The 27,011-nt window shown below is 42.9% G+C and overlaps 1 protein-coding gene across 1 annotated transcript in view; it reads left to right on the top strand.

Moving 5' to 3' along the window:
* Positions 1–24,018, top strand: part of CFAP20DC (CFAP20 domain containing) — a 269,093-nt gene extending 245,075 nt beyond the window's left edge. The window contains exons 15-16 of the mRNA XM_060239416.1: positions 12,834–12,925; positions 23,888–24,018. Of these exons, the coding sequence (XP_060095399.1) occupies positions 12,834–12,925; positions 23,888–23,997 (202 nt within the window). The 3' untranslated portion in view covers positions 23,998–24,018. The remainder of the gene's footprint in view (positions 1–12,833; positions 12,926–23,887) is intronic.
* The last annotated feature ends 2,993 nt before the right edge of the window (positions 24,019–27,011 follow it).

Here is a 27,011-nt window from a genome sequence, read left to right as displayed (position 1 = left end):
ATATGCCTTGGCTGTTATGTTGTCCGTTCTGACAAGAACGTGTTGCTGGTACAATTGTGTCCGGAAGGCAAACAGAGCTAGACGAATGGCTCTGATTTCCAGGAGATTGACGGACATCTCTGAGGGCATCAGAGTTACAGGTACCTGGAGGAATCACGGCACACTCGCTTAGGAGTGCCTCCACAAACGCAGCACTGCTGAATAGGGCTTCAGTCGAAGAGGTGTGTAGAGCTGCTACTTGGTCCTCTCCGTCTACATTCATAAGGCATTATAAGATACATTCCATGGCATCAGCAGATGCAGCATTTGGAAGAAAGGTATTGCAACATGTCCTGGGGGAGGTCAGCGATGAAGACCCACCCGATTAAAAGGGGACTGCTCTGGTAGGTCCCACAGAGATGTCCGACAACCTCTGAGGGAGAACGGCCCATTGGACTTAACGTGAGGGGTCTTTCTCCTCAGAGGTTCGGAGGACATCTCGCCACTCCCAGGTTCATTTCATCGCTTAGGTTTCTTTCTACAGCCTATCTCCCTTGTACTGTGTTTCTTTCAGTATTATTGGAGTTCACGTTTACAGTTTACATTTTAGTATGAGTTGTTAGTGTGCTTATAGTCCTTCTAGTTAGAGGGAAGACGATACTGCTTTCGGAGTCCCACAACTGAGGGCGGGGTTATTCCGAAGGCGCCAACAGGAAGGTGAAAAAAGTGTACCTTGGGGAGCTATGGCTAACCCAAGGCCATTCCAGCAGCTGCAAGTGGAGGAGTGGGAAATCAAACCTGGTTCTCCCAGATAACAGTCTGCACACTTAACCACTGCACCAAACTGGAGTAAGAGCCGGAGTAAATGTGTCATATGAGCCAGTGGACAGAGGCAAAGTGATCAGTGGGAGGAGAGCTGGAAGAAACAGCCTAAGGGAAGACAGCGAAAGGCCATAGGAACTGAGAGAAGGGAAAACTGACCAAAGCCCACTGAGGCCAAGACAAGAGACTGGCACTTTCCCCCACCCACTCAAAATATTTTTTTTTTCAAAATCTGGCTGAAACTATATTTTGATAATAAATGGCCCTAAGTGAACCTGGAATCTCCCAGCACCATAGTAGGGTCCATCTAATATGCACAGGTGTTTCTGGCATTGTATCAACTTCTATCCAGAAACAGATCATGTAGGAAAAATCTTTCAGTTTTGAACCCTGTACCCACCCCCATTAAAGTTGTCTAATAGTAAAGTTAGCCTTGGGTGCTCATAACATTTGCTCCTTGTAAAACTGCTCTCACTACTCTTTAGGCAATGTCAATCTCAATGTCAAGAAGACACTGGAATTTAAGTTTTGTTATCTGGAAACCCATAGATAACTCCTTGCATGTTGATTGTATTGATTCAGCTTGAGGTTCTGATAGCATAATGAGAGTATGTCTAATTAAGCAAAATCCTTGATTAGCTTTCCCACCCCCACCCCCTACTGTTTTGAGGAGATAAAACTATCTCCTGTTTAAAGACATCTACCCAAGCAAAGTATTTCCAGTGGTCCATAATGGAACAGTGTGCAACCCACCTGTTGGTTCTACTGGGCTGTGACTGCTCACACAGGCTGTACACGGTTTCGTATGTGAAAATGTTTTCCATGTAGGAATTTTGTCACACTTGATGCAGACCAAGAAATTAAATAAGATAGGTTGCACTCCACATTATGCTGCATTCTGATGTCTCAGGTACTGCTGTGCTAAGTTCTTTATTTTCCATGGAGGTGGAGTGATCCTGGACAAAAATATGATCGATTTTAAAAGACACATGCCCCTCTCCTATTCTCTGTCTCGCTTGCACACTTATACTTCCTGAAGCAGTTGCTGTAAAGCTGTTGCAACCTAAAAGGCAGCATGCCTAACTGTGCCTAACACTTGTCTTGGCTGCTAGAAGACAGCATCTGTTAGTGTTTCCATTATAACTGACTTTTAAAGAGGTTTACCCATCGCCTGCAAATCTTTGCCGAAACTTGGCAGACAGGATCTCAGCACAGTTGTGGTTTTGTTGACCAGTTTTGGAGAGAGGGGCTACTTTAAGTCCTTTCTTTTTAAAGCATATGCAATGAAAGTTGTGTGTTTGAAGATGTATTTTATATGGCGTTGGTTTACAGCACCATTGGGGTATCAAAGGGCATGTGCTGTGCATGCGGCCATCATGCATTGTTTTGTGCACATCCCATTTGTTTCAGCGATGTTTTATTCAGGAGAAATTCTTGGTGAGTTCTGCCACAAGCCTTTAAAGCAGGACTACGTCGCAGGTACATCACTGAGGACTACATCAGAGGACTGTTATCTGTTGAATGACCTTATCTTAGGACATATTATTTTGCACTTGTGAGATAATAGGATTTCATTCCGACCAATATGGTGGATGCCAAGCTGTGCTTGATGATACATTACATTTATTCTACCATATTCTTATTTACAATTTCACATTCTCAAATGTCAAGTGTATGAGCCAGCCCTTGAAAAATCTTAATAGAATTCCAGGTCATGAAAAGAGAAATTGCATCAGGAAACTAGGCTGCTTGTTTCTGGTTTCCAGCCTTCTCACTTCTTAGCCTGGAAGCTGTCAATTGTGTATGTTAGCTGCTTTAAAAAAAGAAGCGTGTGTCCATTTGTGGAACTGGGTTTGTTCATCTGACCCCAACTTTTTTAACCTTCAGGTGTCAAGTGAAGATGTTTCTTTTTTACCTTTAATGAAAGGTATGTTTTTGTTGCTGTTTGTTTTTTTTTAATCCTCACCCTCTGGATTGTTTTATCATCTTACACTATTTTAATTCTGCATGCACAACTTTTGTTGACATATTTGCATATGTCCCCAGATCTATGTACAGCGGGGAAATAACTCCCCACTGCATGCAGACCCTGGCTGGAGGTTCAGGAGCTGTGCTCCTGTGAGCTCCTGCTGAATTCAAGCCCTGGTGGTTACAATGAAACACTTGTCATTTTGAAATGTGGGGACTGTATAAAAGACATTCCTTCACATACTCTTGATTTTAAAGAGTGTGGGTTTTGATATATAAGAGAAACTATTATTATTTTGTTGGGGGGGGGTTTAATGCACGAGGAATGGCCCCAGCTGTTATCGTAAAGATCTGACTTAAAATACTGTGCTGTACTAAAAATACACTTAAAACAAGAAGGCATGTCTACAGCCTTGCAGCCTTTAAAAAAGACAATAGGGAAGGGATACAAAAAGTATGAAACAGGGAAGAAGGGAAATTTGGGTTTTGGTGTTTTGTTTTTTGGGGGGAAATTGTTAGTGTGAGAGATGTATGGAATAATGGGAAAATTTCAATCAAATGCAAGTAGGAGAAGGGGGTCTTCTTTGGATATAGGGTGGCCAGGTTGCCTACTGTGGTAAGAGAAACGCACACACACACACACACACCCCGCTCCTGTTCTCTCACCACGTAATGCAGCAGTGGAAGCAAATATGAGGAGGGAGATGGCATCACAAATGAAGTCCCAGAAGCGATGTTGCCATGTTGAGCAGCACTCCCTGTGCTCTGTCCCCAGACCTCTCAGGATTGCCAGACTTATGCCTGGAACTCTGTTTGGGTAGTAGGCAAGGATTTGGTGAGGAGCCGCGATATTTATCTTCCTGAGTTAACTAGAAACATTTTTAAACTTAAAATAATCCTGAATCTGACCCACCAAAGTCAGTACTGCCTACTCAGCCAGGCAGCAGCTTTCCAGGGTCTCAGGCCAAGGTCTTTTGTATCACCTCCTGCCAGGTCCTTTTAACTGGAGATGCCAGGGGTTGAACCAGAGACGTTCTGCTTGCTGAGCAAATGCTCTGCCACTGAGCCACAACCCATCGCACAAAATACATGTGTACATGAAGCTGCCTTATACTGAATCAGACCATTGGTCCTGCATGGTCAATATTGTCTACTCAAACTGGCAGCAGCTCTCCAGGGTCTTTCCTACATCACCTGTTACCTGACCTGACTGGAGGTGCTGGGGATTGAACCAGGGACCTTCTACATGGCAAAACAGATGTTCTACCACTGAGCCACATCCTAGTTCATACTGTGAGTATTTCAGAGAGAGTCAATGATGCAGTCTTTCCAGTGTCCACCTGTCTGCCCTAGCAGTCACCTTTCTTTTTGTGGTCTGTGGTCGTCATCTGCACATATTGTCTTAAGGTGCAATCCTTCCATGTCCGTTGAAGTCAGAGTGCTTAGAAGAGTACAATTGTTTACTTTTGCCATGATATTCTCTCACCAATTGGGGGGGGGGGCACATGCTGAAGCATGTTAGATCTCTGACATTCAGCGGCAGGTGCCATTTTCCATCGTAACAGGTTTTTTCTTCAGATTTCTTTAAGGCTGAAGAACTTGACAATGGACACAAATCTGGCCCTCACTGAAATCAAACCATAGGACAGCTACTGCCATTGTGTTGGAACCCCGTTTCTTCAAGCAGTGCCACACAGTCCAGAACTTTGCAGCATGTGAATGGAGCCAAATGGACAGGGATTGGAGCCCCACAGTTAAAGAACAGTCACAATCAGGATAGGTTTAAACTCTGAATAGCTACTGCTGGACTACAGGGAATCTAGCAGCTGTATTTAGATTCCAGGAGACATCTGTAAAAACTCATTTTTATTCCCCTAAATGACTTCTAATCATGGGGCACCAATCATCCTGCAGCGTCTTTTCAGGCTGTTGGTTGCTTATCTGTATATTGTCATTTTAAGGCAAAAGTTGCAGTGAACTCTTTGGCAAAAGTGCATATGCATATATACAGCTAGTTCTAATCTTCTCAGATGATTGTCAGTTTAGCTGCAGGTCTGGGTATAATAATGGAGAAAAAGCATGTTCGCGTTTATTTTAGTTCATATTGAAATTAGGAAAAATTCAATAAACATCTCTCCCCAAATCCACCATGGAACTGCGTGGGATTTCTGCATCAGCAGTTCTGTTTGACGAGGCAGAAAATTAGAGGGTTTGTTTTCCCTTTTCCTTGGCTGAGAAGGAGCAGGTGTTTGTCCCTCGATTCATCCCAGATTATGTGTACACACCAGCAGCAGATGATGTGGGAGCAGCATCATGTGCACCAGCCGCAGAAGAGCAACAGAGAGATGGAAAGCCAAGGGGAGGTTTTATCTGTCACAACATTCCTCAATGCATGCCAAGATTTTCTGTGGGGAACTAATCTTATCTGGAAACAGCATAGCTTTCCCAACACCAGAGCAAGTTCTATATCTTGCAGACCTTGTACAAGATATCAGGGCAGTGGATATATGGAACTGCTTTACTTTGAGTCATACCTGTGGTCCATCTAGCATCTTCCTATAAGGACACCTTAAATACACGTATACAAGCCACTTAAACCAGGGGTCCCCAACCTTTGGCCTTTTAATCCCTACAGTCAACCCCACAACTTGCAAATGCCCACCTAGTTCTTTCCATTTTCCAAAAGCATTTGGTGGGCACCAGGAAAGATGCGGCAGATGCCGTGGTACCCATGGGTACCATGTTGGGGACCCTTGAGTTAAGCCAAAGACATTTCCCACCTGGAAGGTGTAAACAGTGGTATATGTTGTATAAGTAAAAAGCCTGTATGTATTTGCAAGCAAAAACTATTTGCAAATTAAACAGGTTGTAGGTCCCTGTTTGCTAAGCATCGTTACCTCAGGGAAAGAGGATAGATGTAGGATGTCTACCTTTAACCTTGCAAACTATGGGCAATACCTCTTTGGGGGAAAGTGAGAAACAAACTGGGGCCTTCTTGTATTCTCTTTCTTCTAGAATACTGTGTACCATTTAGGTCACAGTATCTCAAAAGTGATATTACAGAGCTGAGAAAAGTGCAGAACAGGGCAACGAAGATGGTTGTGGTTGGGAGCACCTTTCCTATGAGGAAAGGCTGAAGAATCTGGAATTTTTCAATTTAGGAAATAGATGGTTAAGGAGGAATATGGTAGAGGTTTATAAGATTTTATCCAGGGTGTAGAGACTGAACAGAGAGAACTTTTTCTCCTTATCTCAAAATACTAGAGCTGCATCCAGTGAAGTTGATAGTGAGTAGATTCATGACAGGCACAAGAAAATGCTTATTTATTAATTGAGTAATTAAAATGAAGAAATCAATGCCAGAGGATATGGCATTGACCACAGGCATGGACAGCTTTAAGAGTAGATTAGACAGATGTATGGAGGATAGATCTGTTAACCATGGTGACTAAAGGGAACTTCCACATTCTGAGACAGTCAACCTCTGAATATCCATGCAAGGAGGCAACATCAGGAGGAGGCCTCAGTCTCCGTGCCACGTTGTTAGCCCTTGAGAGTAACTGGTTGGCCACTGTGTGAGACAGGATGGTGGACTAGAGGGACCACTGTTCTGACCCAGCAAGGCTCTTCGTATGTTCTTATGTATTGTAGACTGAGTTGAATCATTGATCCATCTGTCACAATGTTGTCTACTGTGTAGCAGTGGCTCTGAGGCCTCAGAAAGTGGGGGAGGGTTCTACCCAGTTAAATGAGAACCTTATAAATGAAGGACTTGGTGCATGTGAGGCATGCTGTACCACTGAGTGATTATGTAGCAGGAAGCCCATATTTTTGGAGACCTGGGGGATTTACTTCTTGTGAGAAAATGTAAACAGACTTTGTCCACAGTGAGTTGTTACTTCTTACATACAGAATTTCAGAAAATCAGACAATTTATTTTTTAAAAAATCTGAATGGAAGAGAAGACAACAGAAGAGAAGTGGGATGGGGGTATAGGCTGATAGGAGGAAAGGGGAGGTGGCAGAAGAAGGTTGGTGTAGAAGCTAGATGGGCCCAATGAAATCCAGGCAAGGGAGATATGGAAAATCTAGCAAACTTAGAAGGGTGACACATTTTTTCATAAAGCAAAAGGGCGTGGTTTTGCCATAAAACAAAGGAGTTAGATGGTAGAGCTCATGCTTTGCATGCAGAAGATCTGAAATTGTAACCCTGTTATCTCCAAATGCACTTGATTTTTATAGTAGTACTGGGAAAAGCTCTCTCTGGATCCTTGACAGATGCAACCAGCCAAAATGGTCAACACGAGATTAAATAGACAATGAACATAAAGGAATGCGATGTTTTGTGTATGAACATTTCTTTAAATCCTGCAGATACCAAAAAGTAGATCCAGTGAAGTAAGGTAGTAAGTAAACTGTTCATGGATTAACCAACCCAAATCCCTTCTTAATTATAGGATTTATCAACCAACCTTGTGATTTACTGGAGCAAAACACTGTTTCCTCAGCCTTTTCTTTGAGGATTATGTTTGTGATTTTTTCTTTGAAAACAATGCTATTACAAGAACTTATAGATGTTACCAGGAGGTGTATTTTAGCGTCCTGCAGCTCAGTCCCAATTCCCCTTTCCTAAAGCATTCACATCCTTCACATATTCTCAGTCACCATGTCTACCCTAGAATGGGAGGTTTGCAAAATGGAAGTGTGGCAGCAAGCTTTTCCCATTATATAGTTCAGCAAGACAATGTCATAAGAGAACACTCATTCTCAAAAAGCCTTTCTATAAAAAGAAGCCCTCTGACACTATAAATACAACTGGTTTAAGTGCCATAAGCCTATGCTTCCATAAAATTGCAAGTTAATATTTCTGGTGCCTCCGTTTTATGTTTGCTTCAGCCAGTTAACATGACTGACCATGTGGAGTCCTTTCAGTTAATACAACAATCACTGGGAAATGGTTCACATTCTACTGGGGATCCGGGAACATTTTGCTGTTTATTTGTTTAAAACATTTTAAGCCACCTTGCCACTTGACTTTGGGTCCCCAAGGCAGTGAGCAACAAACAGTAATAAGAATCGGTGAAGTATGCCAAATAAAACAGAAAAGTCTTTGTCCACTGTCCCAACCAAGAAGGCCTTTCTTGGGTTGCCACCCATCTAGCTGCAGATAGCAGGGGCATCAAAAGCAAGGCTTCCAAAGATGACTGCAGTGGTTGGATAGGTTCATTAAGGGAGTAGGCCACACTGTCGAAGGCAGCCCAAAGCTTTCTTTTACATACTTCTTATATTTCTAGTTAGGTTTCATCAACCCAGAGCCCCAGAATTTGTCCATGCCTGGACTCAGTTTGAAATGTGCAAGAATAGAGTACCTTTCCTCACTGCAGGGCAGCTTCATCTCATACCCACAGTCTGGCATTAGGGGGACAGCATCACCAGGTTAGCACGTGTGACTTCCCAATCCTTGCTGCCACCTCTGAGAAGTGGCATTCAACAAGAGCCTCCTCTCTCTTCAAGAGGCTGAGTATGGATGCCAGTCTTATCTAATGTTATTTTTGAGTGGCTCTTCAACAATAAATTATGACAACAGTGGCATCATTTGTCCAGAGTTCTGTGAGATAGGAAATCATCCTAAATAACGTAAGTTCATTTTGGGAAGAAAGGGCAATAACGTGTTTGGGTTTTTTACTTACTACATACCCATTGCATTCAAGACAGTTTGTAATTTTTTTCAAATTGCCCATAGTCAGAGGGGTTGGGTTTGTAGCAAGAACTCCTCTGCGTATTAAGCCACACACCCCTGATGTAACCAGTATTCCAAGAGCTTACAGGACCCTTAGTACAGGGCCTACCATAGGCTCCAGGAGAATTGACTCCATCAGAGGTGTGTGGCCTAATATGCAAAGGAGTTCCTGTTACAAAAAAAGCCCTGCCCAAAGTAGAGTACACAAAAGGGAAGAAAGAGTGAGGAAAGAAGTTGATTCAGGTACCAGTTCTTATGACTTTCAGTGCAATCCTAAACAGAGTCACATCCTTCTAATCCTTTGAAATCAGTGTGCTTAGAAGAATGCAGTTTTGCTTAGGATTGACTGTAAGACAATGACTATATAATTTCTAGGTGGGATGACCAATGCAGGAGATAATTAAAGGAGGGCAGGAAGGAGTTGTACTGTACTTTTTTTGTTGCTGGTTTGTTTGATTATATTTGGGGGCAGGAGCTAAGCTGCTTTGGGCCACCAGTGGGAAGAAAAGTATGATAGACAGGCTGAACAGTTGATATCAGTGTGGTGACATTAATATGTTTTGAGTGGCTTTTTCCATATATAACGGACATGGCAGATGTGGCATTGCCTACATGCTCATCTGTGATGGACTCCAGTGCAGTCCAGTGCAATTTTTCAGGGGTCATGAAGCAATTTTTCTCTGGGCTAGCAGTAGGAAAACACACACACACACACCACTCCTTTTTTGCCATCTTCTGAGCATGGACAGGGATCACTGAGGGTGTGTGAAGGGAAGTACTTATGAATTTCCTGCATTATGCAGGGGATCATACTAGATTACACTGGAGGTCCCTTCCAACTCTATGATTCTATTAGTTAATTATTGTGCTCTCCACTTCTTGGAATTGAATCTTTCAAAAAGTATCTTTTCTCTGAACTAGGGAGCAGGGGATATCAACTTGCTGCAATGGCATCACATGGGCACTAGTGATGTACTGGCATCACAAGTTTTAGGATTGGGTTGCCTCGCTACTAGAGAAGAGCAGGTAAACAAATAAAGATTTTCTAAAAACCAGACAGTGACTGTCGGTAAAGAGGTAGCAAGTGCTTAAGCTTTTGGCAGCTATGCCTGTCTAATGCAGAGGTAAGAATCTCTTTTTTAAAATCCAGGGTTTGTATCAACAATTTAAATTGCCTGTTTGCTATACCAGGGAGCATACGAGCACCTGCACTTGCTCATTCTTTTATTTACACTTTTTAGCTGGAGACAGAAAGCTTTTATCAGGAATGAAGACAGTGCTTCTTCTATTCCACTGTCATATTGAGTCAGAAAGGTTTTGTGTCTTTTTGAAGGACCACAAAACTTAAAAACATTTGACCAGAGACAACAGTGCTCCAAATGTGACCTCCCATAGATAATGATGCCTCTTTGTTACTACCTTCATTTCTTTAGAATAAGTATTGCCTGCTCTAGCCTGTCCCACCCACTGCTGGAAGGGAAGTCCACTCAAGGTAGTCCATACATTTGAAACAGTCCAGTTCTCGAGGTTAGATTCAGGGGGAGGGGGAATTGCCTGTCACTTTTATGCTAGCAAAAGGAATCAGCTCACAAGGACCACCACCACCATCATCATCATTATTATTGTGGCTCTGGATGTTAACTGATGTTCCATGATTAAATGCTGGAACCCCTGTAGCCTTGAAATTTTGCTGCATCAGCACTAAATAGTCTTGCACCAGACTATATTGCAGCAATATCAGGATTAAATTATTTTCAGAGGCAAGCATTTTGTCAAAGAAGCACTTTCTCAGAATTGCATTGCTAGATGGACTGGGCCAGACATTGCTTAAAATGTGTTTTTCTTGTTGTACTGTTTTAGGTTGATCTTCAGGCAGCAATTCTAGTTTCCTGCATTATCATGTTTGTGTGGTGAATTGTACTTTCCTTTCCAGAGAAAAGTCTGATTGTATCTTTTTCAAATGAGCTAGCCCCCATTGCAGGGAAGAAAACATTTAAGCACTAAGACTGCATCTAAAGTGCCAAATCTAGATCTTTTCTGGGGCTTACCAAAACCAGAAGGGAAGAACTTGTTTAGAGATTCTTATCCTACTGAAGAGCTTCTATTTGGGATCTGCTAATATGCCAAAAATTCCATTTCTCATTTTCCTTTGTCATTTCACTGTTGAGATACAGACAAGTTGTAAAAACATCATACTGTAGTGGCTTTTGATTGAGGAGGTTGTGGGTTGTAATGTCATGATCCAGAAATTGTCTGTGAATGTATAGTTGTGTCTCACGTTGGAATATCTGTCATCCTTCTAGATGCTAAGCAAGTACTCAAGGACTTGTGTCTAAGGATAGGCATGAACTGGGAAAACGCGATTCATGACAGTTCATGGCATGCCCAGTTCACGAACCACAAACCATCACAAACTCTTAGGGGCTAAATAAACCTGTTCAGTTCATGATATGATAGAATCCCAACCACCATTACCCCCGGCATGCTAGAGACACCAAACTCACTGGGGTTCTCTTTTCTACTTGCCCACCAGGTTTGGTTAGGATTGAATTTACAGGGTCCAAGTTACAGCCCCCAAAAGAAGGTGTTGCCATCCTCCATTGATTCCAATGTGGGGGGTGCAAAAAAAGCAAGGGCAGTAGAAGCCTAGCAGAACAGAATCAAAGTCCCAGAGAATCCCTGCAGTAGAAACTGAAGGAGGGGGGCATTTTTGCAAGCCCAGCAGAACCAGTGCAATGTGCCCAGCAGAGCTGGTGCCACTGTGGCACAGGAAGCCCAGCAGAACTAAAGTCAAATCTGTGCAGAGAGACTGAAGGTGGAGATCTGTGCAGTAGAGACTGAAGGTGTGTGTGTGTGGGGGGGGGATTTCTGCAAGCCCAGCAGAACCAGTTGCCACTGTAGCAGTGCAAACTCAACAGGACTATAGTCAAGCCAAGAGAATTTCTGAAGTAGAAACTGAGTGGAGGGCATTTTGCAAGCCCAGCAGAACCAATGTAATGTAGAATGCCCAGAAGTACCAGTGCTAAGAGTGCCCAGCAAAATTCAGTGCTGTTGTGGCATTGTCAACTTAACATCATCAACTGATGTTTAGCACAGAATCACATTCCAGGCTGCAGGGGGGGGGGCGGTTTGCAAGCCCAGCAGAACCATGTGCCATTGTGGCAGTTCTAGCTCTACAGGACTGTTGTGAAATAGAGAATCACTCTCCAAGCAAGGGGAGTTGCAAGCTGAGCTCAACCAGTTCAGCATGCAGAATGTCCGGCAGAACCTAATGTCGCTGTAGCAATGTAAGTCAAAGAGGAGTGATGTTAAATAAGACATTTTTTCAAGCTCAGCACAACCAATTCAGTGTACAAAATGCCCAGCAATGGCGCACTGCAAGCTTAAAAGGACTGGATTTTAAAGCAGAGCCATAAGAAATCCAAGTGGGGTGGGGGGTGCAAGACCAACACAACCAGATACAATATACTGAATGCCCAACAGAATCCAGTGCTGCTGGCATTGCAAGTATAAAAGGACTGATCTCAAAGCACAGAGTTACAAATTTGAGCAAGGACAGTGGCACTTTGTAAGCTCTGTGCAAGAAAATGGGAATTAAACACAAAGAAATGATGGCAAAGGGGGCAGGGAACTCTCTTGAAACTGACATGACCAGTTTGAAACTGATGAGAGTGTTTCGCACATTGGAGAATCCACCCCTTCTAATGCTTTGAAGTTTGGTAAACATTTTGTTTGAGGAGGGACTATCTGGAAATGTATCCATTCACAAACCCACATGAACCTCCATAAATTGCTTGAAAGTTCATGCCAGTTGACCAGCCACAAACTTTTGTTCATGAACTGGTTCATGCCCACCCTACTTGTGTCTGACAGATCCCACTGGTGGTGAAGTACTTCACTCCACAAAACTTTAGGTTCCTTGTGACTCTGGATAAAGAGTAGTGATTACAAAGTAGTGATTACTTTGTAGTAAAGAGTAGTGATTACAAAGGTCTTTGGCCAATCGTGGAAGTGAAGCAGGCACAAAGTGAGATATTTTGGAGTGCTTCGAAACCACTGGAGCCGTTTTATGAGAACGTTTCTCCCTGTTCATCTGTGTTGGGGGGTTTTACATCTGTTCTCTCTCTCTCTCTCATTTTTGTCTGTCTATCTTGTTTCTCCCTTGCCAAATTCAGACCTGCAAGGGAAAGGGAGGGGATGAGAGAGTTGGAATTGTTGGTGGATGTTTAACAGCCATCTGTGAGATTAAGCTGTATGTTCTGTTTCATAAACCAGATTTCTTTTCAGAACTTTGATGACTTAAGTTCTGCCCATTTTTTTTTAAGGGACTGGCTAAATGTGTTCAGCCCTCCTATAATTCCTCCAAGCCAACAGCTGGCAGGACATGATGAAACAGAAGCAGATTTGATCCCTCAAGGTAAGAATAGTGTGTGTGGAAAACGTAATCCCTTGTCTCTAACAATCTGGTGAGTATGATTGCTGTTTTGAGGGCCCTAGTTGGGCAGAAAGGTGGAATACAAATGTTTAAAGAAATCAATAACTGAATGTAAGGGGGCTCTTCTTGAGAGCCTGTATCTATTTGCTTCTTATCCAAGTTATGGGTGGCCTCCATATTCACTGTCAAGGGATAAGACTCTTCTCTTTAGACATTTTTTTTATTATAAATCACAAGAGGGAAATGCACAGTTATTCAATGGGGAGAGAAAACTCCAATCCCAGCCCCTTCCTCTGGCTCTTTCCCAATTTCTATTTCTCCCCTGACAGACTAGCTCTTCCACCCTTCCTTGCTAGCTCACCTGCCTGATTATTTTCCCCATGCATTTTTTGTCTTATCCTTTCTTATTCTGCTACTGGCTCTTGGAACATCTCCTCTCCACCTGGCTCTATTTGGACTTTCCCTCCCCCTGCCCTTGGCTCTGTTCCTTGTCATCATTGCTGCCCCTTCTGCCATGTCTTTCTGAGTTGTGAAACAGCCCATCACAACAGTGAATGCCTCATTGATGAGATAGGTTTATTAATTTATGTATTTACTTTGTTAATGTATTACCTGCCTCTCTCCTTGATGAGGACCTATTCTCTCCTCCATTTCATCCTCTCAACAACATTGTTATGTATGTTAGGCTGAATGGATGTGATTGGTCCAAAGTCAACCAGCAACGTTTCATAGCAGGATAGGGATTTGACCCTGGGTCTCCCTAGTCTGTCAGTCTAAGTACTACAGACATTGTCTTTTCAACCCCAAATGGCAGCTGACATATATGCCAAGACTATAGGTGCAAGGGCAGAACAAACAGAGACTAAGCCCTAGTGTTCCATGGCGCAAATTACTTAGATTTTGTTGGCCCAGCAAGAATGTAGCATCTTGGTAGGACTACCATTTACCTAGTAATGGTGGCAGACCTCCCAGTGATGCTCCTTGTACCCCTCCTTGCTCAATGGAGCAGCAGAGGAAAAATGTGAGGGACATGTGGAAGACAGAACAGGAAGTAACATTGTAACCCTCTTGGAATTTCTAAAATCTTTGTGCTTTCAAAACAGGAAGTGATTTCTAAGAATACTGTGCCCACCACCATCACCATGCTCATGGGGATTGACAGCTGACTAGCATCCCTACTCCTTGATCATAGAAATATTCTCACTGGCAATCCAGTGTGAAAGCCAGCTGATTTCAGCTGTCTCTGGAGAATCCACCAGCAGTTCCAATAATCTCAAGAGAACCAGCACTTTGTGTGGGAGAGGGAAACATTTGTGAGGAATAATACTTACCTTCTAAAAGAGAAATAGCTGGGTAATGTGTCCTCATTAAATGCAATAAGTTCCCTGCCACAATATTTTTTAGCATCACCTGCTTGTAAAGGGGAGACCTGCAGTAGTTAAAGCTCGGTAAAAGGTTGCATGCTGACATAACAGAAAGGAACTATTAGTATCAAGTACTGTACCAGAGTATGGTAGAGACAGTTGCATGTGTATGAACATGTCATAAGAGCATGATCCTGTGAGTTATGCTGCAGCAAAACATCAAGGAGGGACAGTGGCTCAGTGGTAGAGCATCTGCTTGGTAAGCAGAAGGTCCCAGGTTCAATCCCCGGCATCTCTAACTAAAAAAGGTCCAGGCAAGTAGGTGTGAAAAACCTCAGCTTGAATTCCTGGAGAGCTGCTGCCAGTCTGAGTAGAGGGCCTCTGCTCTGGCCTCCTCTCACTTGCTGCCGGGGCTGGGGTGGGGAAGAGAAGGCCGGCTGATACAAGTGTGGGGGTTGTCAGTGGAGACCCAGTGTGGGAGCTGCACAAATGTGGTAAATGTTCTTGTAAAGCTGTCAATGCTTTCAAACCAATGCACAGATCCTTGCCAACAACACACCTACATACTTTCTGTGGATGTAGTGTTGCTTCCACAGAATGGAGCATTAACTTGAACCAGCCAAAGAAAACATAAAATGGTGAGCAGGTTGTAGTAGAGCCAAAGGTGCAGCAATCCTTCCCAGGTTGCAGATTTTGTGAGGAAAAATCCCGTAGTTTAAGCAAGCAATCATGATAGGAATAGAGGGTTGAGTCAACAACATTTAGATGGAATCTCTCCTTGTCCACTTTCCCCAAGCGCTCTGGTATTGTTTTCTGCTGCACCTCAGGATTACAATAAGCTCTTACCTTTTCCCTCTGTGTGCACAGGATTCAGTGTGAGATCTCATATATATTCAGCTTTGTACTTTGGCTACCCTCCCGAATGAAGCCATCACAGTGATTTATTCTTTCATGAAGACAATGCCCCTCAAATTGGGAAGCGTTTCATGGGTGTGTAAATTTGTAATTGCACATGACAGCAGAATAGAATTCAGCTGTCAAGACAGGGCCTTGCTTTGAAGAATCTGACAATCCTTTAAGTTAAGGACCCTAAACACGCCAAAGAGAATGGGATCATAATCTTCAAGTGAAAAGCCAAGTTAGAGATATATTTCTGATCGGAACCTGAGAAAATTCTTAATATGGAAACCCTAGTAGTTGCCGTAGCCCTGCTACAATTCCCGTGAAGCAAATTAGTGAGATGTTGGACTTTAGAAAGTACTCTGTTACCTACAAAATGCTATTAAATGCACCTCCCTCAAGAGTCATGAGGGCAATTTGGAACATTTGAATTGGGCAACTAACTATATGTACTTTTTAAAAGAGATTTTCATGGTAAGATTTTTGTAATCTAGAACATCTAGTTTGGAACAAGCAACAGGTAAATGTCCTGGGAAACGTGTAGCCACTTGATACAACTGTTGCCAGTAAGACTGTTGGGTATAAAACATGGCTAGAAATATTAATGAAATATAAGAACATCTCTGTTCATTTGTCTGAGAATATGGGCTGTGCAATCCTACATAGAGTTATACCAGTCCCAGTCTATTGAGTACGATGGATTTAGATTAATTCTGCATAGAATCGCACTGAAAGTCATGCTTCATGAGCAAAATTTACAGCACTTTGGGGGTCAGCATGGTCTGCAGGAAGAGGCAAAAAGATGCATTGAATGTTCAGAAAATCCTTTGTCTACAGAAATATTCCAGTGGAACCAAGCCAGTGTTCTTTTTTTAAGTGTAATTGTTACACCTATGGCCACCCTGATCCACAAGTCTGTTCAGCCAGATTACCTAAACTGGCATCCAAAATGCTCAACGAGATTGTTGACTTTGCTTCATGAACATGGGAGCTTCCATGCCCCCAACAACTGCTGATTTGCTTTTAAAATGCCACTCCATTCCTAAGCAGTCTGGGATGTGACCTGGGAGGTTGATGTTCAAGGAACACAAGCCCTCTTGAATATTTGGAACTCGTTGCTCAGTTCCTTGGATCCCAGCCTAGAATTCTAAACTGTGTGAAAGCCAGGTTATATATTTCCTAATGATAAATCATTTCCATGTCAAGAAAGTATTCTTCCTAGAATTCTTTCACTACTAAATGTGACTGGCTGCTCACCTGGTATCAGCTGGGGGATTGGGGCTGGGTTATCCCCAAGTGTCATTTACTCCTCTTGGTAGCAGCAGCCTGCAGGATCATGCACTGTCAGCCAAAGATCTCTGGAATCCTTGTTTTGTAAATTACAGCCAGAGTGGAAACTACAATACAAAAAGCAGCTGTCAGCCATGGGAGATTGCTGCCTCCTAAATCACTGACACACAAATGCTTGAAGATAACAAAATCAAGTTATCAGCCAAGAAAACCTGTGGTTATTTACTACTGGCACAGAATACCCTTGTCAAGTTTTATATGCATCTGTAATGATACCCTAAAACAAAGAGAAATCAATTTTGTTGTTCATCCTAATAAAAGATCTCTATGATATCCTTTATTTCAAGCATAACTCATGGTTAATGCATGTGAGGGCACTTTCCGCCACCCCTCCATTTTATAGGTCCCTGTTTGTTTCTTAAGTATTTGCTTCCACAAAGATATATCTTTACCAACGACTGTGGGGTTGAAAGGATGGAGCAAACAGACAAAACTGAGTCTGGGTTCCTTTTTTCAAAAATCCCCTGTTCATCCAGATTGTCATGGTTGTTCTATTTCCTTGCTTCTAGAAGCACTTGCAGGGGGACCTGTTGAGACCAGAATTCTGTTTCTAGTAATGGTCAACCAAATGCTGCTGGGTCCTAGCCAGTGGGGCATGAAACTGATGGCCATTCCTCCCCAGCCTGTGTCATTCAAATGCACTCTCTGTGCCTGGTGGCTCCATTTAGAACTTCCTGTTGCAGCATAGTCACAGTCACGTTTTAGGCAGTAACAGTGGTGTGATCTTGTGGGCCCTGCACCATTGCCAGTTGCAATTCATTCTCCGGTTGCCGTGCCTCCATCACCTTTTGTCTTCCAAACTCAGGCGGAGTTTACAGCCACCTTTGGCTTTCAGTAAACAAATATACATGTGGTTAAAACACTCTTCAGGCTTTCACACACTATCGGTATGAAAAATGGAAAGGCTGTTCGAAATGCACAGTTATCAGGTTTCTGACATGAGAAAAAAGCTCAAATGTATAGAGGCTGGTAAGTCTGTGAACTGAGCTCTCGGCATTTTTTCATCTAAAACTGAGGCTCTCAGGAGCCCGATTCAAATGCCAACTGTGGCACAAGGATTTGGGGTTTGCCGTTGCCTGCTTCTGCATAAGAGCCCTGGACTTTCTAGATGATCTCCCATCCAAGTACTAACCAGGCCCATCCCAATTAGCTTCGGCGATCTGATGAGATCAGGCTAGCCTGGACTATCCAGGTCAGGAACTTTTATTTGCCCTGAGGGCGGCATCCAGGAACAGATTTCAATCTCAGTGCTTAAAAAAATAGGCAGGGAGCTATAATGCAGACCAAGGGAACACTTTTATGGACCACGGAGATAATTCAAAGTTATGTTTGCTGTTAGGCAAAACCTTATTTCCCTGTAACATTCTGTCGTTGTTCTGTGATGTTCCAGGGGTTTTGTTTGTTTGTTTGTTTTGGAAGAATGGCAATAACAAACATGAACTCAGCCCAAGTTGCGCATCAGGGATGGATAAGTGGGAAGTGCTTCCTTAAACAGGGAGAGGTTTGTACATTGCAGACCATAGCTCGACAATGTCTGTCATGCTTATTTAGAAAATATCAAGCTTACAAAACTGAGTTCAGACTGAGTCCAAACAGCTGTCATTATGCGCCGATCATGTGCCAAAAGGGACACACCTAAGCTAAGTACCAGAGTATAAGTCAAGAAGTCAGATATACTTACAAAACCCCAGGTAGCCTTGCTTCCAAAGGACCTTACACCTATTTTGAAAGATGCACAATGACCTTCCAGAATCAGCTTGCCTACTAATCTTTCTTTATGTATAGCACTTTTTTAAAAGTGCAAAATGCCATATAGGTTTCTCCTGTACAACTACTTTATGACTAGTCTTGGTTTTCCCTCTGACTGATGTTGAAATGAATCTGAAAGGTAATTAAATGCCAAAGGCCACCCAGTGAGTCCAGGGCCCTGCTTAGGCATTCATCAGAATCAAGTGATAAAACTTTCCTGGCTGCCACCACTTTAACTGATAGGTAGAGGGGCAACAAAATAAAAATATTCTCTGCATTTGGGAAAACCACGTATTGGCGAGAAGGCTAGGCTGAGCACTTCATGCTAATAGACTCCTTTTGCTGCACACAATGGGGTTTTGTTTATTGAGAGAAGGATTATTCAACATTCAATCTTCCCCAGCCTTAAACTTGTGAAAATGGCAGGAGGAGGAGTCGTTGCGGGGGGGGGGGGGGGAGCAGGGCTGCGCGGCCCAGTTGCTAACAAGCCGCGGACCAGGACCGGGAGTTGGGGACCGCTGCTCTATATGACAGTTCTTCAAGTGCTTGTTTTTTTCCCCATCTTATTTGACTTATTTTTAAAACCAAATAAAAATAAAACATGCAGACACACACTCAGCCACAGTGCAGATTGATTTTGCTGGATCTGTAAACGACCCCTATGTCTGAGGTAGGCCATCATCATAGATTCCAAATCCCTTGCTGTATCCATTCCACTTGTAGGAGAAAGCAGGAGGGGGGTTGTTCTGCTGCTGTTACAGTATATAAAAATGGAGTGGGAGGAGGCTTGCTATTCTTTAGGCTTTCTCTTGCAAGGATGTTGATACCAGCTATCCCACTGCTTGCCACATGCCTGAATGGAAAACTTCCAGGGATGCCACTGATATTCCTGAGTCCATTTTGTTCTTGCTCCTCTGGCTCTCAAAGGAAAGGCTTTGGGCAGATCACAGTTGGTGCCCACATTGTGCACAATACAGATGCCAGTCACCTGGAGATCCCTTCCTCTCCTGTGGCACTCTCCTTCCTGAGCATGGACTTTGGCTGTTCAGTTCTTGAATGTTTAGGTCAAATAGGATCATTCAAAAATCCAGCCATTGCCACCTTGAGGTTAGTTGAGAAGGGGTTATTGTATTTTCTTTCTGGATTTTTTTTTAAAGAACTTAGCTGGGGATCAAAGTATGAAATTCCTTCTGAAAGGAAAAGTCATACTGGACTGGGAGAAAAGGAGTATTTGTGCACAGTCTGTACCTTCCAGTTAGCATAGCATGAATCTTCTTGCATGCTCCCAACAAGCCGTCAATAGATCCTGAACATTGTGAAGCTGCTTCTGTTGACATAACAGGCCATTACTTTGAGCCAGCAGAGCATACAGAGTAGTTACTTTGTACCGTCACTTCCAGAAAGAGGTAAACACTTAGGATGAAATGTGGAATACAGCCTGCATTCAACTGTGAATTATTATTTGCTATCAGGTTATTATCCATCATACAACTTACTTTTAGCTCTTAAAAAAGGACTTCTTGGGAAATAGGCTCATAACTCTCTGCCTTCTCTTTTTAATGAGATGGACAAAAGAAATGCTGAGCATTGCTAGAAGAGGTTCAGTTTTCTTGCCAATTGCTTCTCAGTCCCTTGTATATGTGTGGCTTGGGACCCTTATCAGATAAGAGAGAAGAAGGGTGGTCAATTACCAACATGGGCATAGCTGCATAGTCTTAAGCTATTTTTTTAAAATAGCTCACAAACCTGTCATCTATCAAAGCAAGCAGTTTCTATTTGAGGGTCCTCTCTTCTGTAGCCAAGAGAGAAGAGGGGGAATGAGCCTAGCCAGGAAGTAGTCGTGAATCACAAAGCATCAGATGAGCAAACACATAAGATGGCTGAATGCAAACAAGAGGGAATAACACAAACAAAAGCATGCTAGGTTCATTCCTGTATTTATGACTTGTGTAGTGAGAGGTTCACCACATTCCTCTGGGTCTTTCTACAGCAGCAGCAACTAGTCAAGTTGGGGGAAAGGGCATTTAACCTGTTTCCTAATCAAGGTAAGTTCTGCCTAGTGTATTTTACAACTTTTAGCGACCATATTACAGTTGGCCATCTCCATGTGCCACTGTTGTGTCTGCCACTGGAGCTGTGATCCCTGCATCACAGAGATCTTGTCAATTATCTTGCTAGTATAAAGCACCAGGGCACCAGCTGCCACTGAAATTTTTCCATCTCTCTGTGAAATAGATGGTTCTCCATTTTGCAGGTCTGCTGTTGGTGCAGTTCAAACTGAATGGATGAACATGCATTTACACACAGTAGAGGCATTCTATGCCACAAGCTCTTGGCCATTAATTATATGACTTTTAAAGTGGATTTGACAACTTCATGGAGGATAAGTCTAATCAGTGTTTTAGAGCCATAGTAGCTCAGTGAATTCTCCAGTGCCTTTCTGAAAATCAGGTACTGGGGGTGAATGACAAGGTAAAAACTCTTCATGCCCTGCTTGTAGGTACCATCTGGTCAGCTGTTGTTGGCAATACAGTGGTTGAGGTGAACTTTAGTCTCCTCTTAAGAGTCATTCTCAGAATCTTTATTTGCAGGCCTCCAAAGCCTGTCCATCTGTTCCCCAAACTACTTTCTTTGCCCTCTATTCCATTTCCCTGTCACTTCTAGGAACTTACTGTTGGAAAACTGGCCTCCATGTTACTGTGACATGGGTCCCCAACAAGGTGCCTGTGGGTGCCATAGCACCAACCGACACCTTTCCTGGTGCCAGCCAAGTGTTTCTAGAAAGTGGGTGGGGCCAGGTAGAGCTTTTATCTAGCAGGGCTTCTGAATGATCACTGGGGATCCCATTGTCTATACACTTTTTTTAAAGTTGTTTTGGTAGCAGTTGCCACAGCACAAGAAATTCCACTGCATGACAGAAGGCACATGCAAGAAAATATTCTTTAAAATATGTTCAATTTTAAAGACATTGTGTTAAAAGGAGTTCCTGCCTGAAATGTTAAAGAGTTACTATTAGGGTTATCATGATCTACTCCCTCCTATTTCATGGTTGGCCCCACCTCTTGTGGCAGCCATTCTGTGGTTACACCCACCACCTTGTACCAGAATGCCAACAGTGCAGAGAGGTTCCCCTTGGGGACCCTGCGTTATGATATTGCCAGTGCATGGTGTGCAAAGTGTCATGTTGTAAACAAACAAAGTTTACATGCATCTTCACTGTTTAAATAGGAATATGGGTCTGAATCTAAAGAGCTGCACAGGGAGCGCTTCACATACAAGGACTTTCTGCCCTTGCCCTGTTCAGCCCCTCTTACTGTGGCACCTGACAAAACTGCCCCCAAAACTCTGCTGAGCTGTTATCAGGGAGGAAAGATGGTGGGCCCAAGATTGCATACAGAAGTACTCAGAGGTTTCTTGATTCTAGCTATGGCAACCAGAACCAGTTTGTGAGCTTCCAGTGGGCATCAAGGAAAGCAGTAGGTGAGGTTAGCATTATGTTGACTTTATAATTGGTAATGTTTTTCAGGAATTACCACTGTAATTCCTGAAAAGGGGGGAAAGGAGAATTACATGAAAATAACTGCATATGTAGAACTAATTTTCAATTGCATTTCTTGGATGTTTATTTCATAATTTAGTGGGTTCACAGAACAGTATGTTGCCTCAAATATTAGCCAACAACCAATTTGTGTAGTTGTTTTGTTTCTTAGGTTCTGTATTGTTATATATTTTTTTCCCTTGTTGTTTTCTAATCAAAATTCAGAGGCGCTCTAGGTACCTTTTAGTTTGTGAGGTTTTAAAGGATTCTTATCAAAATAGTTACAGGGCCTGGAGAATTTATTTCTATACAATTGACTCTCAAACTATTGTTAAACCACCCTGAGCATTCAAGATAGGGAAAGATTTTAAAAATCAACAGAATTAAATAAGCATTAGAACACGAAAAGCCCTTGCTACAAAAACATGGTATGCTTAGTCTGGGGAACTGCTGGGCCATATTGATTATCACATGATTTTCAAAAAGGGATTTATTAAACCAGGCTGTTGTGAGTGAACATTCACTCAGCACTGCAGTACAGCAGGAGAGGCAAAAGCTGTCTGTCCATTGACAGATGGGCACCAGCATCACCCTGCTGTCTTGAGACCACACTTAGATCCCCAAACTGATGCCCTTTTAGTAGCCATGACCATGACACCCTGCCCAAATTGGCCAGATTTATTGACATGGTCCAGATATAACTTTTGCAGCACACTGTTTTCCTCCTTTTCAGGGAAAACACTTCATCTCAAGCCATTGTTGCAGTTCCTGTGTGGGTGTTGACTGCAGACACGCACACAAACAGCACTGATGTGATGAGTGTAGCTAAGCAGACCATCTATACAGCCTTTGTTAATGAGATTATTACCAAGACCATGCCCAGAGAAGATCTCTATAGTACATTTTTGCCCTGCTTTTCCTCCCAGGAGCTCAGAACAGTGGCACCCCTTGTTCTCTTGTCCCCTCATTTATCCTGACAACAACCTTGAGAGATAGGTTATGCTAGACTGGCCCAAGGTCACCCAGCAACAATCTTGGAGGGGTGGGGAGTTGAACTCAGGTGTCTCAGATCCCAGGCCAACATTACATCACATTACATCACATAGGTGTAGATTTGCTAATGGCTCTCTCTGGATGTCAGTCTTGGCTGCTCTGTGATCGTGACAAATAAAGATTGATTGATATATCACACTGGTTCTTCAGAGTTAAGAAAGCTGGCAGACATCATACGCTGTATATTTTTTACTTATCAAGTGATGGCATGTTACCTCTTAGCTATAATAGCTAAGAAGAGAGTCTAGGTTTAGATGCTGCATATTGATCCTGGAGGACAAAACCAGAGAAAGGCTGCTGCATTACATAAGAGAGAACATAAGAGAAGCCATGTTGAATCAGGCCAATGGCCCATCCAGTCCAACACTCTGTGTCACACAGTGGCCAATATATGTGTGCGTATGTGTATATATGCATTCCTGCCCTGCTTGTGGGCCTCCCAGAAACATATACTGCCCACTGTTGAAGACGGGGCACTAGGCTAGATTAGGGCTGCCAATTCATTCAGGGGAAATCCTAGAGATTTGGGGGTGGTGACTGGGGAGAGTGGAGTTTGATTATGGGAGGAGCTCTCCAGGACTGTGATACCATAGAGCCCAACCTCCAAAGCTGCATTCCCGCCCCCCCCAAGGGGACCAGTTTATATAGTCTGGAGATTGGTTGTAATTCCAGAAGAATCCTATGCTACACCTGGAGGTTGGCAGCCCTAGGCTAGATGGAATTTGGTTTCAGTACCGCAAGGCAGTTCTTCTCTTTTGAAGTATTTTGAAGGAGTGTGATTTTTCAGCAAACTGTGAAGGAGACCATTGTGAGTTAACCAGTACAAATCCATAAACTTTATTTCCTTCCTCACCTCCTTGTCTTGGATTGGATATTCTGACAGGCTAACAAATGAAAGTGAAATGTGAAGATCTTACATTTAAAAATAAATCTCTTCATCTACTCTATCAAATAGAGATGAAAATTAACAGACTCTTCATTTCCTCTTAGGTGAAGATGACTTCGTGGCTGAAGAAGACGAAATCCTGACTCTCTTGTATGACCCATGCCTAAACTGCTATTTCGATCCTGAAACTGGGAAATACTATGAATTGGCATAGCTATTCCCCAGATGACAGGACGTTTTCAGAACAATTCAAGACAGTTCCAACTGTCTGTCACATTTTCTGTTCTGCAGTCCAAAACTTTGTCATTTGCTATCCGCAGATGAAACAGAAAGCTTGTAAATAATACAGAATCTCATTTCCGAGATTTGTGCTATTTTAAAAGAACAGCTTAGGAATCTTTGGTTGGCCACCTGACGTTATGTAAAATACTGAAATTTTTTGGGAGGTTTATTTCTGAATGATGGTATGATGATTTTTTTTCCACTTGTTTGTTCTTTCATCTTGGATAATTTAAGTGTGCGTATTATATATTTGTGCTTCAGAAAATACATTATAATGTTTAAAACTACAGTGTGGTGTTCAAAAGAAAGTGTTCTTGAATTGTCTTTTGCCTCTCTGTTATTGGATGATATGTTTCCTCTTTTTTTGAGATCTCAAATAGTGCTGTTCTTAAAAAAAAACAATTCTCAGTAGCAGTCATACATGACCCTTTTATTCTGCATTCATTTAGTCATCTGCTGGCTAAGGCATATTTCTGGTGCAGATTTGCACCATATCGTATTTGTGATTCACAGTCGCACCACTCATAATAGGGTGTGGAAAATGTGGATAATGCCCATGTTTTTTTTCCTGTAGCTCTGCCAGAAAGACCATGGGTTACCACAGTCCAGAGTCATATATGAAAGTCATAGGCCAAACCAGATGTGATAATGAGTTTGTTGAATGGAACTTCTGATGGATCCCACCACTCTAAATAGTAAGCAGTGGAGACCAGTTTAGATTAGAATGGTGATGGGATGTGCATGTGCTGTTTTCTGACCTGAAACACCCACACAGAGCTCCTGTTTGCCCCACTGGGGAACCGTACAAGTAATGATACAGATATCTCTAAATTTCAAGGTGCTGTTTTTAACCTTTAAAGCCCTTTGTGGTCTGGGACTGACATATCTGTGGGACTGTCTCTCCTGGTATGCCCCCCAAAGAGTACTCCACTCAACAGACAAAAATGTTCTGGTGATCTCAAGCCCAAAAAATATCCACTTAGATAGAAGAAGAAGATATTGGATTTTATATCCCGCCCTCCACTCTGAAGAGTCTCAGAGCGGCTCACAATCTCCTTTACCTTCCTCCCCCACAACAGACACCCTGTGAGGTGTGTGGGGCTGGAGACGGCTCTCACAGCAGCTGCCCTTTCAAGGACAACCTCTGCCAGAGCTATGGCTGACCCAAGGCCATTCCAGCAGGTGCAAGTGGAGGAGTGGGGAATCAAACCCGGTTCTCCCAGATAAGAGTCCGCACACTTAACCACTACACCAAACTGGCTCTCCTTGACTGACTTAGTCTCAGTCAAAGCCAGAGCCTTCTCAGCTCTGGCACTGGCCTGGCGAAATGCCCTTCCAAGTAAAATCTGAACCCCTTAGGACCTGATACAGTTCCACGGGGCCTGAAAAATGGAGATGTTCCACCAGGCCTATGGTTGAGGCGGCAGCAGTTCCATCGGTACTGGCTTTCCCTTGTTATGTATTGCTGTTTTAAACTGGGTTTTAATGATTGATTCGTTATTGTTGTAAGATGGTTATCGGTCCCTGTTCTTACCCACCCTGAGACCTGCTGTGCAGTGGAGGGAGCACTATAAGCTAAATTTATTAAATACATTTATTCCAAAAGGGCAGATTCAATCTCTGTAGGCCCATTTCAGGTCAGGAAAATGTACCGGGGTGGGGAGGAGGGGAGACTTCTCTCTGTGCACTGGTCTCCATCCAAATCAGTGCCCTCCACTCCTGCTATTTAAAGGTGAAAAAATCCAAGAAGTTCCATTCCCAGAGCTCCCAGCATCACATCGGGTTTCACCCTTCTGTAACACCATGCTGAAGACAACCCTTGGCATCACTGATTAAAGGATCTCAGATCTGGTTGTTAGGACAGATCATTCTTTGCTTAATGTCCCGGAGAGAAGCTTCCAGTCAGACTAGACAACATTGAGCTAGATCAATAATCTGATTCAGTATGACTCAGCTTCATATGTGAAAAAAAGAATGCAGCCAGGAGACTGACAGATGGGACCTGAGCACAGCAAGGCTTTCAACAGCTGGCAGAAGGTGGAAGAATCAGATCTTGGAGAATCTACCAAGGAAGAATTTGGCAGTTGTTGGATGTTAGAGAAAAATATGGAGAAGTCAAAAGTGACTCCAAAGTTGCGTGTGTCTTGAGACTTGGAATATGAAAGGTTACTCAACTAGCGAGGAAAGAGGGTAAGGAGAAGGTCTGAGTTTGGTCATTTCCAAATTCTTAGGGCCTGTACTCAGTTGAGTTGATGTTAAACACACCATATTTTAGCAAATCAAACCTTTATACTCAAAGCTTCTTTTGGCTACAATATTTGAACAGACTGCATCTGTCACAACACATACAGTCTTACCTGCTGCCAATTTTCCAAGCGCAGCAAGCGCAGACGCCGTTGCTGAACAGGAGATCTCATTTGACAAAGCATCAAACTCAGTGACAGTGTCACTTACAGGATGTCACGCCAGCTGTGTCTGGTCACTGTGTTCCATGGCTCAGTTGGCATGTGGCATATGAAAAATGACAAGGGGGATTCTGACATGGCCTTTGTGTGCACAAACATCCTGGAACTGGTGGGTTGTGACAATATACTTGAGACTGCTCTGCCTGCTTCCTCTGCTTTGAGGAGTCTTCTTGAAAGCTGAAATGCAAATGAGTCACCTGGTATCTTTTTTATTTTTAGAAAACACAAGGTCACAGACAATAAAAAGGGAGAGAAGGAAAAAAGGGAACTGATAAAATCATATGCAGATTCACTTGGAGGAGTCAATAATTGTTTTGGAGACAGAAGAGATAGTATGGTAATCGGGTCTCTATGTAAGAATACCTTGAAGGGATTAGAATGCCAATGGTGATGGTGGGGGTTTCAAATGAGCAATTTCTTTAGTAAAACAATGCATGATGTTAAAGTGATACCCATGAACTCTGATGTTCATAAATATTTG

The sequence above is a fragment of the Heteronotia binoei genome, chromosome 5 (assembly GCF_032191835.1).
Source record: "Heteronotia binoei isolate CCM8104 ecotype False Entrance Well chromosome 5, APGP_CSIRO_Hbin_v1, whole genome shotgun sequence".
Taxonomy (NCBI): domain Eukaryota; kingdom Metazoa; phylum Chordata; class Lepidosauria; order Squamata; family Gekkonidae; genus Heteronotia; species Heteronotia binoei.
Note: the sequence above shows the minus strand (reverse complement) of the source record. Positions and strands in the feature narration are given on the sequence as shown.